Below are 15822 nucleotides of genomic sequence, written 5' to 3' on the forward strand. Positions count from 1 at the left end.
TTAAAAAGAGCCAGCTTGTAAGTCATATTCATGAAGGGAAAGGTTCCAGTCAGGACCTGCATTATACAGTGTGCCTCCCACCCACGGGTCCCCTAGAGACAGGGGTACTACCTGTTCTATTCACCTCTGTGTCCCCTATTGCTAGGACATAACAGTTGCTCAATAATCATTGGTTGACTGAAGAAATCAATGTGTCCTGAGAACCAGGCATTGTGCTGGGCACTGGGACTCCTGGCATGAGCATCAGAACAGTTTGCAATGTGGGAAAAAGATGCAGAGGAAAGGATGGAAACATGCCAGGCCCAGGTTCTAGGACATGGGAATTCGTGACATCGGAGATAGATCTGGGTCTGCAGGGGTTTCTAGAGATTCATCACACAGAGTGAGATGCATCAAACATGTGTTTGTGAGCATGCTGTTTCTGTGGGGAGAGCGGAACTAGGTCCTCTGGTTTGGAAACTCTCACAAGAGAGACCTTGCAGCTGGAGTCTCACCTGGAGAGTCAAGCAGAGAAGGATCCACCTCAGCTCCCACATGGCTGTCTGCAAGATTCAGTCCCCTCCACCCTTGCCACATGGGCAGCTCACAGGATGGCCAATTGATTGAGTCCCAGAGGATCTGCTAGCAAGACACAAGCATCATCATGGTAGTGATGTCCCATCACCTCTGCCCTGCTGTTGGTTAGAAGTGAGTCACAGGTCCCCCAGTGGAGATCACTAAGAGCTGTCTTAGTGCCTGGGCAACGAGCTCACCTGTAGGTAGGAGGAGAAGGCGCCTGCGGGACTGGGGAGAAGCAGAGACCAAACCACCCAGGGTGAATAGCACTGTCTATCCGGCAAATGCGACCAGTGCACTGCAGGGCTGGGAAGAGTCTGAGGAGGCAGGAGATGAAGCAAAGCCTTGGAAGCCAAGTCTGGAGAACCTGCATCCCCTTCCAGGGCCCCAGGAGGCTCCAGCGGGAAGTAGCCATCCCTGCTCCATGCCCGGAGGTGAAGTCTGTGGGGATGAGATGGCAGGAATTGCACTAGCGAGTTGTAGAAACCTCTCCACTCCAATCCCCCAGGAATACTTGGGGTAAAAGGCAAAGTACATCTTGAGGGAGTTTCACTAATCAGCTGGATCTGAAGCCATTGACAAAAGTCCTTCCCCTCCTGCTTCTCCGAAGGACCCACAGCAGGTACAGCATGCAATATGTGAAGACATGGGTCTCAGCCAGGTCCAGAAGACAAGATCAACTGTTTAGGATCTTACGTGGAAAAACTAGAACCCTGGGGAACTGTTGGTGGGGGATGTAGAATAGGATGCCACTGTGGGAAACAGTACAGCAAGTCCTCAAAAAATTAAAAAGATAATTACTGTATGATCCAGCAATTCCATTTGTGGGTATATATGTCCCAAAGAACAGAAATCAGGGACTCAAAGAAGTGTTGGCACACCCATGTTCACAGCAGCACTATTCACAATGGCCAAGGTGTGGGAACAGCCCATGTCCCCTGATGGATGAATCCCCAAAGCGTGGTTCATCTGTACTCTGGAGCATCATTCAGCCTTGAAAAGGAAGGAAATTCTGACACATGCTACAGTGGGGTGAACCCTGAGGACAAAGTGCTCAGTGAAATAAGCCAGTCCCCAAAAGACACAGACTGTATGATTCCACCTACAAGAGAACCTTAGAGTAGTCAAACTTGTAAAGACAGGAAGTGGTAGGTGCCAGGTGCTGGGGGAGCAGAAGATGGGGAGTTGTTTAATGCATGGAGAGTTGCAGATTTGCAAGAGAAAAAGAGTTCTGGAAATTAGTTGTATGCAATGTGAGTGTACCTAGCACTTCTGAACTGTACACTTAAAATGGTTACAAAGCTAACGTCTATGTTACCAGTATGAGGATTTTACCACAATTTAAAATTTAAATTTAAAAAATTTTTAAATTTGTTAAATGTTTTAGGATTTGTAGTCCTGTGTGCAAAGCGGTACTGTGGACTGCTAATCCCACTTTGGTACTGAAAAAGAATTCAATACATGCTGGGCTTGGAATGGGTTCAGGCTGCAGGTTCAACGCCCCATAGGCAGGGACTTCATGCCTGCAGCTTCAGAGAGTAACCTCCAGGGGGCAGTGTGAGTTGATTGGGTCCGGCCATTTAGTGTTGGGCTCCTACTGTATTCCTCTTCTGAGCATCAAACTTGCCTTAAGAAACTCATCTCCAGTAAGGGGAGCAAGCACTGTATTAAATAATACAGTGTATGCAGCACTGGTGGAGGAAGAAAGGACTCAGTTGGTAGCAGAAAGCATCAGGGAAGGCTTCATGGAGGAGGAGAAACAAGGCCTGAATATTGAAAGACAAGACCTGGACATACTGGCTGAGTGGGTTAGGTGTAAGATGAGAACTGAGAATTTTTCTTAATGAAACACCACTCTAATGCATCATTTACTGAGCACCTATAACATGCCAAGAGCATTGTAAGCATTTTATATCTGTTATGTCATTTAATCCTCCAGATATTTGCATTTTGCTGATAAGAAAACTAAAAATCAGAAAGGTTGTGCCTCTTGCTGGAGGTCATACAGCTAGGAAGTGGATGAACCCAGATCTGAACCCAGATTCCACAGCCTGGTTTATTCTGCTGTGCCCTTGTATGTGTGCCCAGAGGCAGGAGAAAGGAAAGCAAATTTGAGGAACAGAAACATTTCAGTGTGAGGAGGGGCTGTAGAGAGGAGGTGCTGGAGGGCAGGCTGAGCTAGGAGTCCCCCAAAATTGGCTTCATCTCATCACAGCCCTGTTTGTCTTGTGTTTCAGCGGAGGAGTCCCTGGCATGTGACAACCCAGGGCTGCCTGAAAATGGGTACCAGATCCTGTACAAGCGGCTATACCTCCCGGGAGAGTCCCTCACCTTCATGTGCTACGAAGGCTTCGAGCTTATGGGTGAAGTGACCATCCGCTGCATACTGGGGCAGCCATCGCACTGGAATGGGCCCCTGCCCGTCTGTAAAGGTAAAGAGGTGGACATGGGGCCCCAGGGGCCTCGTGGGGCCAGGTCAGGCTCACTGTGGTCTGAACTTGGTCTGGCAGGTTCACTTACTCCACAGCACGCCTGTTTTAGTCTGTTTCTGCTGCTATAACAAAACACCTGAGCCTAGGTAATGTATAAAGAATAGAAGCCTATTGGGCTCACAGTTCTGCAGTCTGGGAAGCCCAAGAGCATGGAGTGGTAGCTGTGAGGGCCTCCTGGCTGCAGCACAGCGTGGGGGCACCCACAGCAGATACAGCAAGGCTGCCAGCACAGGGCTTGAGTCCTCTTCCTAGAAAGCCGCTCCTGCCACTGTAGGGGCCCCACCCCATGACCTCAGACCCCTCCCAACCTCCCACCTCCACACACCATAGATAGGCGAGCTTGGGGATTCGGCTCCCACATGTGAACGTGGGAACACTTTCAGACCACAGCAAAATCCTGTTAGCCAGGATTTTTCAGCTGGTTTGGTTGTCACCATGCACTGGTGACTGTGTTTTTTAGTTTTTGTTAGTGTATGTTTGCTATACATAATAGTTACATTTGTTTGGGGAGTTTATTTATGTACTTCTTGATCATTTTCAATCCCTTTACCCCCCACACCATTTCCCCTTCCCCTGATCCCCTTCGCCTTCTTCAAAAAGTCTGCCTCCCTGTTTCCTACCATCTCTGCTTTCTCTTACTCTTTAATTACTCCATATTTGGGGTTTTCATTAAGAGAAACCATGCAATATTTAACTTTCTGTGTCTGATTTAGCAATCATTGCGCTAATCAGGCAGTCTTGGGATTTGGTAGGATGTGAATGTAGGCCCCCTGACCTCCACTTCCGGGTTTTTCATCCTTGATGGAATATTTCTGGGCCCAGCTGCCATGAGGACCATGTTGCCAGGGCCTGGGATACCATCTCCCATCATCTTGAACTCCCAGGGTTTTTAAGAGATACAAATTAATGAAAGAGTTTCACATGAAATACAAAGCCGAGTGGATGGATTCAGAATACAAATGAAAGTAGAAGGTTTTACCTAAATGTGTATTTCAAGCTGGAAAACAGTTTTCCCTTTGGGGGAGGGACTCAAATGCCACCATTCTTCAGTTCTTTGTCCCATGTGAAAACGATGCACACATCTGGACTGCATAGTTAAGAGTGGAGGCAGAAGTCAAGCAGTGCCAGTTGAAATCATACCTTCATCTCTTAGATCCTGCGCGATGTCAGAAAAGCCACCGCACATCTCTGAACCTCTGTTTGCTCATCTGTAAAATGGCGATGATAACAGTGCCTACCTCAGGAGGCTATTGAAGGTTACATGAGGGAACATATAAGAGCTCTTGCTACAATACTGAGTGCTTCGCAATTATTCATTATTACTATTAGTGCTTTCATACCTTTATTCTCTATCTCATCTTCCCTGGAGAACTAACTGAGCTGATCCTACTCATGACAGTGGCCAAAGATAAGTGAAAGATAGCACTAACTTTAACAAAGTGTAGCATGGGCTTCCATATCTATTTTTTTTTCAGCTTTATTTCACAGAGTGATTTCACTTTGCACTGACCAACGCTGTCTGATTTCTCTTCCAGTTAATCAAGACAGTTTTGAACATGCTTTAGAAGGTGAGTTCCATTTCATAAAGACCCTCCCCCCCATACATCAAGCTCTTAGCAGGGAAGGAAGGGCAGGTCCTTGAAATGTCTTGGCCCAGGTACTTAAAAAAGTAATTAATAAAGTCTGACTTCACACTGCCAAAAACAACCTCCAAACAGACGAAACTAGGAAGAAAAAAGTAAGCAGATTTGCAGCTTAAGGTCCTAAACATAACCTGAGAGGGATTTGACACCAGCTCTGCATGCAGTGATAGCAGCCCGTGAGAGTCAGCCCTGCGGTCCATCTCCCCAGCTAGGAAGTGGCCCCTGTCCCATCCCAGCTGCAGGAGAGCAGGGCCAGCCCAGGGTCTGCCCAAGGCTCCATTTTCCTGCAGTCTTTCTCCTCCCCAACATCGCCATCCCTTCTCCCGCCTCCCCGGTCTCCCTTCTCGGTTATTGGAAATTCCCCGGTGGAGCTTATTAACATAGGATAGATGTTCAAAGCTAGTCATGATTTTCTCTGCGCTCTTACTCTGAGGTTCCTTCCTTCCCAGCCCCTCTATACAGAAATCCTTTTGCATGCCCATTAAATTGGATGTAAAACCTCTCCTTCAGGCTGTGATGCCAGAAAAAAATATCTAACCCTCTGTTTCACGAGTGACAATGTTTCATCCAATTAAGCAGTCCTTATTGTCATTCCTACAGTCGGGATCTAGGGCTCTGTGAATTACATGTCACTGGTTGCTGCTCCTTGTAACAAACAACATGGGCATCCACGAAGGTAGAGGCAGAGCTAATACACAGGTGCAGGGAGGAGCGGCTTTTAGTCACTGTGCTAGGAAAAGAGCGGGTGTGTCACAGTGTGGTGTTCCACTCAGGCGTCCCTCGGCTGCCTTTTGCCAGCAGGAAAAATGTTCCCGAGGGCTGGGCTTGCTTAGAGACACTGAGAGCCACCACTGGTTGTGTGCACGATTTATCTTCAGGCTTAGGATTGATTTTTCAGACCTCATAAAGAGGTGGTGAATGGATTATAGATTGGAACACGGCCGGGCCCTGTTAAATGCAGCCACAAGAATGCAGAGGAACCTGGAGGCCCAGCTTCTAGAAGCAACATAGGGTCCCCCTCAAGCTGTGCTGGGAAACACCCAGTCTCTGAAATAGCTGTGATGGTGCTGGCAATTGCCACAAGTGTTTCCAGGAAGTGGGAGCCTCCAGGTGAGGCCGAGCGCTGCCGAGAATACGCAGCCTTGGCTGAGAAAGCGCTGTTTCTCCAAGCTGGAATGTGCAGAATGAAGAGTTGCCCAGAGCCCACTCCTGGATTGGAATCTGAGCTCTGAAGGCCCCTAGCTGGGTGCGACTTTTGAACAAGGACTTGAAATGACAATGAGTAAACCATGCAGATAAGTGGGAGAGGAGGGTGTCAGGCAGGGAAACCACATGTGCAAAGGCCCGGAGGCAGTCGTCTGCCTAAGATGTACTGCCGGAGAGTAAGCAGGCAAATAACTTGTAACACACTAAGGTAAATGCAATGGAGCAGCTTCCCGGGAGCAGCCACACTAGAGACTCCAGCTTAGAAAGCTTGCAACTCAGCGACCCCATCCCACCCACGAACACAGACAGCCCAGATCTGCTCCAGTGCAGTCCCAGGTCCAGGCTCAGGCCCTTTTCCTGCTCCGTGAAATCTCCAGGACTCTGCCTTCCCAGTGACTGCATTTGGGATTTTCTCCATCTCGTTCCTTGAATCAGATCTTAACCTGATTTCAGCTGTGTCCACCGCCAGCCTGGCACGGGCTGAGGAACGCAGTGTGGTGGGACTCCGGGGTTTCTCCAGCTCTTCTCCTGAGTTGGATTCTAAGGAGCCCTCCAGTGGGCATAGGAAGATCAGGCTCCAAGCTGCAATTCTCCAATTCTCAGGGAGCCCCTGGGCCCCAGTGCGGAGGCTGTGGGAGGGCAGGGCTGCTTGCCCGAGAGGCAGCCAGGTTCCTCGGGCAGGGCTGCCCGGCTGAGAGGCTCAGTGGCTGTGCGTTCAGTAGCAGAAGCGGCAGCTGAGTCATCGCTGGAAGGAGGAAACATGGCCCTGGCCATCTTCATCCCCGTCCTCATCATCTCCTTGCTGCTGGGAGGAGCCTACATTTACATCACCAGGTAGGCTGAGGCAGGAGGCAGCATGCTGGGGAACTGGGAGGGTCACCTCGGAGCTTCAGGTCTGCTCTGGAGCCTGGGGATAGTAAATAGTAGTGTTCAAGTAACCATACAGATGATTTGATTCCACTCACCTGGGAGGGCAGGTATTGGCATTTGGGACAGACCAAGTGCCCCTGGCAGGAGGGCTGAGCATGAAGCCACACCCAAGACAGATGCCTTTCCTGGCCCCGAGGAGCTTCTCCTTTCATGGGGGACATGGACCGTTCACACTGTTCACCCCAACTCATCCATTCCATCACTCACTCGTTTGTGTATTCCCCAATATGGAGTCACAACTGAGTGGGGACTGAACATTGACCCAGGCGCTGGAGGTCACAGGCTTGCATCTGATGAAGAAGGCAGGTGTAGACCAGGACTGGCAGAGTCGCTAATTCGTCCAGGGTCACACTGACCAGAGCACCTGTCGTGTACCAGGCAGACTCTGGGCCTGGGGACATCATCGTGAACACAACAGAAGGAATCTTTGCCCACATGGGCCTCGTGTTCCAGTGACAGAAGATAAATAACAAGCAGTGCATATAAGGAAAGCATGGAGTAGATTAGAGGGTGAAGATGCAGGGAGGAAAAGAAAACTGGGAAGAGAGAAAAGGGGCTCTGGGAGAGAAGTGCAGTTGCATTTTTAAATTAGTAGGTGGAGGAGGCCCCACTGAGAAATGGAAACCTTGTGCACCTCATGTGAGTCATCCTGCCTTCAGGGAGCTCAGTGGAGTGCAGGGAGAAGAGGAGTAAGCAGAAAGTGGATGGCAGTACATTAAGATGAGCACAATGAAGGGAAGAGCCACCTGGTCTCAGGAAGTTGGTCGACTGCTTGTGTCCCCTAGGGCAGAGTCTTCCGCTCCAGGAAAGCTGCCCTCTGTCTCCTGTCTCCCTCCAGGTGTCGCTACTACTCCAGCCTCCGCCTGCCCCTCATGTACTCCCACCCCTACAGCCAGATCACCGTGGAGACCGAGTTTGACAACCCCATCTACGAGACCGGGGTGAGTTGCTCTCCTCTCTCCGCACCGCCTGCTGTCACTGTGCCATAGGCGAGAGACCCAGCTGAGGACCCGCTGGTCCCCACACATCCCCTACCATGCTCGAAGCCCAAGGGGCCTGAGAGGCTGCCCGCTCAACGGGGGCCCACGAGAGGAGGGGCTCCACCCAAGACCCACAGCCAAAATGATGCGTGGGGCCCTGGCAGCCTGGTGGGGCAGATGTGGCCGTCCTACATGTCTGGCTGAGCCCTGCAACTTAACAAAGGCTCAGTGCCACCTTCCTACACCCCTGAGAGGCAGCCCTGTGCTGGGGACTGGGAACACAGTGCTGAACCAAGTACACTCACTTAATGGCAGGACACCTTCTGAGAACCATGCCATTTAGGCAACTCTGTCACTGTGTGAACATCCTAGGGTGGCTTTCACAAACCTGGATGGTGCAGGTCCATCTCTTTCATTTTATTTTGTTTTGTTTTGTTTTGTTTTATTTAGTAGTATTGGGTATTGAACCCAGGACCTTTGCACTAAGCTACATCCCCAGCCCTTCTGTAATTTTTTATTTAGAGGCAGGGTCTCGCTAATTTGCCAAAACTGAGCTCATATCCCAGAGTGCCAGGGTGACAAGTATGCGACACCACGCCTGGCTTGCTATGACTTCTTGATGTGATCAAACAAACCAGGCATGGCGGCTCACACTCAGGAGGCTAAGGCAGGAGGATTCCAAATTTGAGTACAGCCCAAACAACTTAGCAAGACCCTGTGTCAAAATAGAAAGGGCTGGAGATGTAGCTCAGTTGTAGAATGCTTGCCTAGCATGTGCTAGCCCCTGGGTTCCACCCCCAGCACTGAAAGAGAGAGGAGAGAAAGAGAGACAGAGAGACAAGAGAGAGACAGAGAGAGACAGAATGCAGGAGATGTAGGAGCCTGCTGCCTGAGTCATACCACATACATTTCACAGTAACCTTTTTATGTAAGGCAAAGTATGCTATAAAATAAAAATATAGAACAGTAAATACACAAAAGAAAAATTGTGACATGGTCATCTGTTAGCATTACCAAGGGTCCCGTACTGTACCCAACCACAGGTGCCTCCTTCTGTATGGGGCGGCGCAGCAGGTTTGCTTCCACCCGCATCACTACACGTGAGGAAAGCCTTGAGCTGCAGCAGCCACGATGTCAGCAGAACAGGCGCTGATCAGCCCATCATAATCTTGTGGGGCTGCTGTTGGGTCTGCAGCCTGCTGTTGACCAGATGTCGTTACGTGCTGCTTGACTATAGCCTCAGCTCGCCCCCCATGAGCTTACAGTCTTGCAAAGATAAATATCACTGATAATGATATATATATCCCTTGTGCCAAACACCAAGTGCACAATGTCCTGCATCCTTGCAATTTGTTGACGTTGCACCAAGCCAAGGGGCCCAGCTGGGAGCCAGGATGCACTCAGTCCACTGCCTGAAGCGTGAGGCTCACCTGCCTCCTGACAAACCTCAAGCCGTCACATGTGCCTATGACTAGCTCAGTTATGATAAATTATCATGTTTATGGACCATGAAAAAATTAGAGTGCTATGAGAGTATATGATGGGGGAACTTGGAGGGGGATGAGAAGGTGTTTTGGAGGAAGGGATGGCACAGCTGAGAGAGGAAAGATGGTTAGAAGTGGCTGCGGAGGATGCCAGGCAGAAGGAGGGGCACGTGCAAAGACCCAGAGCCTGCTCCTGACTGAGCAAGGCCACCCCTTCACACTCACTGGGTCATGACGTCCATCACCTCCTGCTGTCTGCGGGGATGGAAACAAACTGTCCTTGTTCCAGCTGACTTTGCTTCACCCTCCACCCGGTCCCTCTGTTAGTTATCTGTTGGTGTGTAATGATATGATCACAAATCCAGGGGCCTATCACAACACACGCTTACTATCTCATCATTTCTATAGGTCAGGAATCCAGGCCCAGTTCAGTGGGGTCCTCTGCTGTTTCAGGGCTCATGGGCACTGTCAGAGCCCCAGCTGGGGCTGCCAGGCTCATTGGAGGCTCACATTGGTTGAAACCAGTCAGTTCATTCAGTCCAAAAATCACTGGACTGAGGGGCTCCAGTTCTTGCAGACTGTCATGTTTGTTTGTTTGTTTTGACACTGAGTATTGAACCTAGGGACACTCTACCACTGAGCTATATTCCTAGCCCATTTTTAACTTTTCGTTTTGTGATAGCATCTCACTAAGTTGTCCAGACAGGACCCAAACTTGCAGACCTCTTGCCTCAGCTTTCCTCGGTGCTGGAATTACAGGTGTGCACCACCATGCCTGGCTGCAGCCTGTCACCCAGAGGCCACCTTCAGTTCTTTCCATGTGGCCCTCTCCCTAGAGCAGCTCACGTGTGAGTCTCCTAGCAAGATGGAAGTCACAAACCTGTGTCATGCAAAGTGACACCTGAGCCACAGGTCCCACCTCCAGGAGGAGGAGCTCACATAAGAAGGTGGACACAAGGTGCACTGTAGTCTGCCCACCGCACCTCCTGTCTGCTGGAAGCATAGGTGTGGTTGCTCCTCTGTTATTGGCCCAGCCGGAACTGAAGATTCCACTAAAACGTGTGCCAGTGCCCACTTCCAAGGCTGAGCCCATGGCTTCTTCTGTCTCCCTGCTCCTCACCCCTGAGCCTGGAATCCATTCTGTTCTGCACACCTGGCCACCCCTCACATGTTGCAGATGTTTTCAGTGCACCGGAGAGAGTAGCATATGTTCTTCGTACTCTAGGTGGCTTGTGTTCAAATCCTCAAAAAAGGTCAGGCTGATGAAAATTGGCAATCAGTAGACTTCGTGGAAATGGCAATGGGATCTAGGTGGGGGGGAGAGAGGAGGGAGAGGAGAGGAAGGGGAAATAGAAGGGATGGAGATGAGATATGTATGATGAATGTATTCATTAGGTTTCTCAAGCGTGTACTAATTTTTAAAAAAGAAAAATCCATTTAGAGATTATACTTTATTAATATTTATTGGTAGGTTGTATCAGTGACCTGGGTCTATAATAGTGAAGAATAGCAAACAATCCCAGACACAGTGGCTTAAAGCAAACCACACCCATGTGCTCCGCAGTCCATGGGGCAGTGATGTAGGCTGATTTCAACAGAGCGGCAAGATCACATCCGGCTGTTGGCTGAGTGGCCCAGCTCTGTTCTCTGTGTCCTTTCGCCCCCTATGGGGACCAAAGGTTTACAGACCATGCCCTGTGCAGGGTGATGTCAGAAAAACAGGCACAGCAGATATGCACAGAGCATTCCAGTGTGTGTACCATGGTCTTATAACCTGTTGGAAGAAGCAAGTCAGGGGAAGAGTAGAATTGCTCTGCAGTTCACATGGCCGGGGTCATGGACACAGGGAGGATGACGAACTGGAACCACTGAGGTATCAGTCTACCACACAGGGCTCACAAAATCTATGCCTCTCTTTGTTACAGGAAACCAGAGAGTACGAGGTTTCTATCTAAAGAGGTGTGCTGGAGAAGGGAGCTCACAGGCACAAACTCAGTTACAGCCTCCTCGAGACATCTGTCCAGAGACCGCGTGGCATTTGATCAAAACCGCAGAATGTCTGCTGTCTTTGCTTGAGACTCTTGATTGAAGATTTACTGTTTTCTTCATTGTATTTATTATATTTAAAATTGAAGTAGGTGTGGTTCGATGTATTGCAGCTGCAGCCAAGTTCATTGACAGCCTCCATTCCCAAGGCAGGTGGAATATCTGCAAAACAGCAAACAGCAGCGCGACAAACAACAGACCAGTCCTCTCCATCATCGGCAGTGGCATGCTGAGGCTGCACCAAGTTGCATGCATCTTTGGCATCCATGCCCAGGGTGTTACCGGTACAATCTAACTCCCAAGATTAGATTGGAAAGGGTTAACATGGGTTGGAATTTAGCATGGGTACTTAAGCCCATTCCTGGTTTTGGTCCAAAACAAATTCTGTGTCCTCTTTCCTAATGTTACCAGCTTCTAAAAGGTCTTACCCATCTCCTCTGTCCCCTGGGCTTTCTGAAGGCAGCAAAGATGTCACATAAACATTCTCCTGTACCACCTTGGCCTCCCCAGATGCTGGCAAAATAAGAAAATGTTTTCTTTCTAAAGAGGTGATAAATGGCAAAGAAGAACTTTCAAGGAAGATGAGAGACCTGAGAGTTCCCATGAAAAATTGGGCAAAAAGGCACATTGGGTGGGGAACTGGGTTAATAAAATGTTCTTTTCCTTGACATGCCTTCAATGATGAAAGAGCCGGTGATTTACAGAGTGCCAGAATCCATCACCTTGTTTGGCAGGGCCACTATCTGGCAGGGATAATAAATCCACAGGCTCGGGAGACACAGGCAGCTTCACCCATACAGTTACAGGGCTTGTGTTGGGAGGCGCTGTGCTCTGAAGTTCAGGGTGAGCCATTTTCCTTCTGGGGTTCTGGGATGTCTTGGCCTTCAACACAGGAGACAAAGTGCACTGTTTATCTAAAGATGTTCCCTTCATAGTCAGGATCTCCCAGGCAGGGAAGGTTCTAGGAGGAGAAGTAAGGAAGGCCCTACTTCCCTGTGTCCTGGAACTTTGGGTGTTGGATGGCACCATGGATGCTGACTGTGCAGGTGCAGAGAATAGGACCAGGGGCTGAAATCACAGCAAACCATACCACAAACTCCGCATCGTCCAATCTGAGCATCAGTGAGGAGAGGAGGAGGAATTTCAGGCCCAAAAAGGAAGTCATTGCAGTCACACAGCATCTTGATATTTTATCAGGGTCCAGTGGAACTGGTGAGTGTGTGGCTCTTTCACAGATTCTTTTCTAAATAGAAGTGTTTTTTATAAAAGAGCAGAGGGTGAAGGTGCACAGATGGAGTGGTACATGTGGGATGATGTGGCTCCCTGTGCCATGCGGTGACCGTGCAGTGATCACACAGCTCAGACAGGCAGGCACGGGTTCAGTGGGTTTTGGTGCCTCTCCTGCTCTCTAGAACTGTTTTAAATCTGCTGGTTTTCAAACAAAGAAAGGACCATGCTGGCTGCCAAGCCCTTAAAGAGAATGGTTAGGAGTCCATACCTTCATAGTTACTGTGGAAAAATCTTGAGCAAGAGAGGACATTGGTCTTTACACTCACACCCCTTTGCCCAGCGACAGCTCAGACCTCAGTCCTAGGGGTGAGTCTCCCAGAGAAGAGTCCTGCATGTCTGCTCCCAAAGGCATAAGCATTTATGGGCAGAGCGACAGACAACTAAGGCCTGCTTTCCAGGACCCCAAGGCTCACCCCTTTTATGAAAGAACCGGAGAACAAGTGTGCCAGGCCACTGGTGAGCAATGTCGCTTTGGCGAAAGACAACAATACAAATAACATAACCTTGTTTTAAAAGGCAGAAATCCAGTCCTCACTTTTATTTCCACTTGATGCTCATTCTAACCCTCTGAGTCGTCTACAATGAAGAACTGTATTAATAATATTTGATTTTAGAACATACCATGGTTGTGTGAAAACGAAACATTTGCCTTTTGTAAAGACTGACGAGATACAAAGTCATTCTTCTCACCTGGCTCCCTGAAAGTGGCCAAGTCACGGCCCAGGTATTCTTACTGGCTATTGGATGGATGAAGCAGACGGCCTTTTTTTTTTCAAGAGAGCAGTGTCCTTGCTCTGTCTTGGTAGTGCGGCACCTGTAACTGTGTTTTAAAAATTTGTGGTACCCTAGAGTTGGGTCATGCAAGGTCAGCAATGTGTGGTGTGATTGAAAAGACAGGTTGGTGTCTGTTTTTTCTTTTTAAAATATCTAAGTGTGTGTTTGTAATATGTAGAGATAAAAAAATTAATAGTGCCAAAAATGTATGAGGCATCTCCTCACAGTTCATCTATGTCTGTTTTTATAAGATCAAAATCAAAACCCATTGGGATGAAATATTTTGGGGCAGAATACCCTCTTGAGAAACTCAACAATGGGCTGCAACTTCCTACATGTCGCTCATTTTTAAAACAGGGGGGGAAGACGTTTACAGAGAGTGTGAGCTTCAGAGAACGCATGTGCTGTGTGTGTTGCACACTAATTCATACAGGCTGTCTTGTCAGCTGCCAACCTGTGCTTTAAAAATGCACACACTCAACCCTCCTCAGCTTGAAGCTCAGCCTTTCCTTTTTCTCTCTATTTTCTGGTAGAATTATTTATCCAACATAAGTCTTCTGATTGCTATCTGACAGCCATCTTTACTTAATCCCATGGATGTGCTTTAACTGTATCTTTTGAAGTCAGCTCCTTGGAGAGCTTATGGAACTTCACACTGATAGCTTTGAAACCTGCCAAGCAGCCCAGAAGAAAGAAAACTGGTCATGCAACCAGGATGGCAGAATAGAGGAGGGATTTGGCAAAGAGTGGGTAGCTTTAGACTGATACATAAGCCTTGGGCAAAAAATGACTTTCCCTGGGGTACGTCCAAAGGACATGACCTTCCTACGTCCTTGATGAGGCATAATGGATCATATGAGGTAAGATATTATGAGCTGTCCAGCCTCCCCAAAGGTAGGCTTTCTCCTGGGAGATTTTCATTTGCATTTTATCATCAAACAGAATAAAAAGCAGAGCAAACTTTCTAAGCTAGAAAAATGAAATTAAGTCATTTTCCACTTTGTATATATTGATGCTAATAAAACAAATGAAAAAATAGTCTAATCTATGGGATTTTTGTTACCAGTGCTACAGAATGGTACCAAATAGGATATTTCCACTTTCTGGAGATTGGGTCGGGTGACACCTGCAGATACTTTGAAGGCCAAGATGGGACTTTCCTGCTCTGCAATGGTCCTGGGGACACTGAAGGGATGTTTGGAATGAGACAGATCTTAGGGGACTTTCATCATCAAACACACCACCCCCTTTCCCAAGCCTCAGACTGCATAACAAAGTGCCATCGACTGGGTGGCTTAAACAACAGAGATTGTTTCCCAAGGTTCTTGACATGTAGAAGGCCGAGATCAGGGTGGCAGCCAGGTCGCCTCTTGGTGAGGGCCGCCCGCTTGGCTTGCAGCTGGCCTTCTTGCAGGTTCTCCACATAGCAGATGGGGAGAGGGAGGAGGGGAGGGGGTTCTCTTCTTAAAATGCCTCAGACTTATGAGATGATCCTTATGACTTTCTTTAACCTTGATTACCTACCTAGAGAAGCAACACCCACTCCTCAGTACCAAAGTTAGTTCTCCAGAGAAATAGAATCAACAAAATGTGTAAGTATATGTATATAATTGAATGATCATGTGTGTGTCTGAGGCACTGAGCAGGGTCATACAGACTGAAATAAGTGCAGAGACTTATTCTAAGGAATTGGTTCATGCCATTGTGCAGACTGAGAAGTTTCAAGGCTGACAGTCACAAGCTGGAGAGCTGGCACGTGATTCCAATCAAGCCCCAAGGCAGAGGCCAGGAGTCCCAGGCTGACCTGAAACATCGGACCAGCATTCCCGATTCTATTCAAAGACCACGAAAGACCAACATTTTAGTTCGAGACAGGAAGGTGAATGTCTCGGTTACTTTGTCATTGCTGAAACACAATACCCGACACCTACAATTTAAAGGAGGAGAAATTATTTTGCCTCATGGTACAGTCCCTGGCTCGCCAGTTCCAAGTCAGAAACAGCATGGCACAAAGGTTTGAAAGAGGAAAGCTGCTCACATTGTGGTGTCCAGGAGGCAGAGAGAGAAGGGAGGAGCCAGGAAGGGAGATACAGCCCTCCAGGTCAGACCCACCTTTTGCAACAAGGCCCCACTTTTTCCAACAAGACCCCACCTCCCAATAGCACAATCACCCTCTGAGATCACCAGAGGATGAATCCACCAATGAATACAGTGCCCCATGATCCAATCATCTTCCAAAATCCCCCCCCCATTGAACACAAGGCTTTGGGGGGACATTCCAGATCTAAACAATAACAATCCCTCTCACTCATGGGTGCATCCACCTTCCTGTAGTACTTGGCTAATTGCATAAGGGCTCCTGCCATTATTAAGGGCAATCTGCTTTACCCAGCCAACCAGCTCCTGGGTTAATCTCATCCAA

The 15822-nt window shown here is 48.5% G+C and overlaps 1 protein-coding gene across 3 annotated transcripts in view; it reads left to right on the forward strand.

Annotated features, from left to right (window-relative positions):
- Positions 1-14438, forward strand: part of Sez6l (seizure related 6 homolog like) — a 183517-nt gene extending 169079 nt beyond the window's left edge. Inside the window, exons 13-17 of one of the 3 annotated variants that reach the window (XM_021257143.2) lie at positions 2793-2987; positions 4583-4615; positions 6616-6730; positions 7665-7767; positions 11216-14438. In XM_021257143.2, coding sequence (XP_021112802.2) covers positions 2793-2987; positions 4583-4615; positions 6616-6730; positions 7665-7767; positions 11216-11245 — 476 coding nt within the window. In that variant the 3' untranslated portion in view covers positions 11246-14438. The remainder of the gene's footprint in view (positions 1-2792; positions 2988-4582; positions 4616-6615; positions 6731-7664; positions 7768-11215) is intronic. The other 2 variants (XM_021257144.2, XM_004843341.4) reach the window with 2 other exon arrangements.
- Positions 14439-15822: the final 1384 nt, after the last annotated feature.

This window comes from Heterocephalus glaber, unplaced genomic scaffold (assembly GCF_053883595.1).
Source record: "Heterocephalus glaber isolate CG9 unplaced genomic scaffold, H.glaber_assembly_v1.0 deba00001687, whole genome shotgun sequence".
Classification (NCBI taxonomy): domain Eukaryota; kingdom Metazoa; phylum Chordata; class Mammalia; order Rodentia; family Bathyergidae; genus Heterocephalus; species Heterocephalus glaber.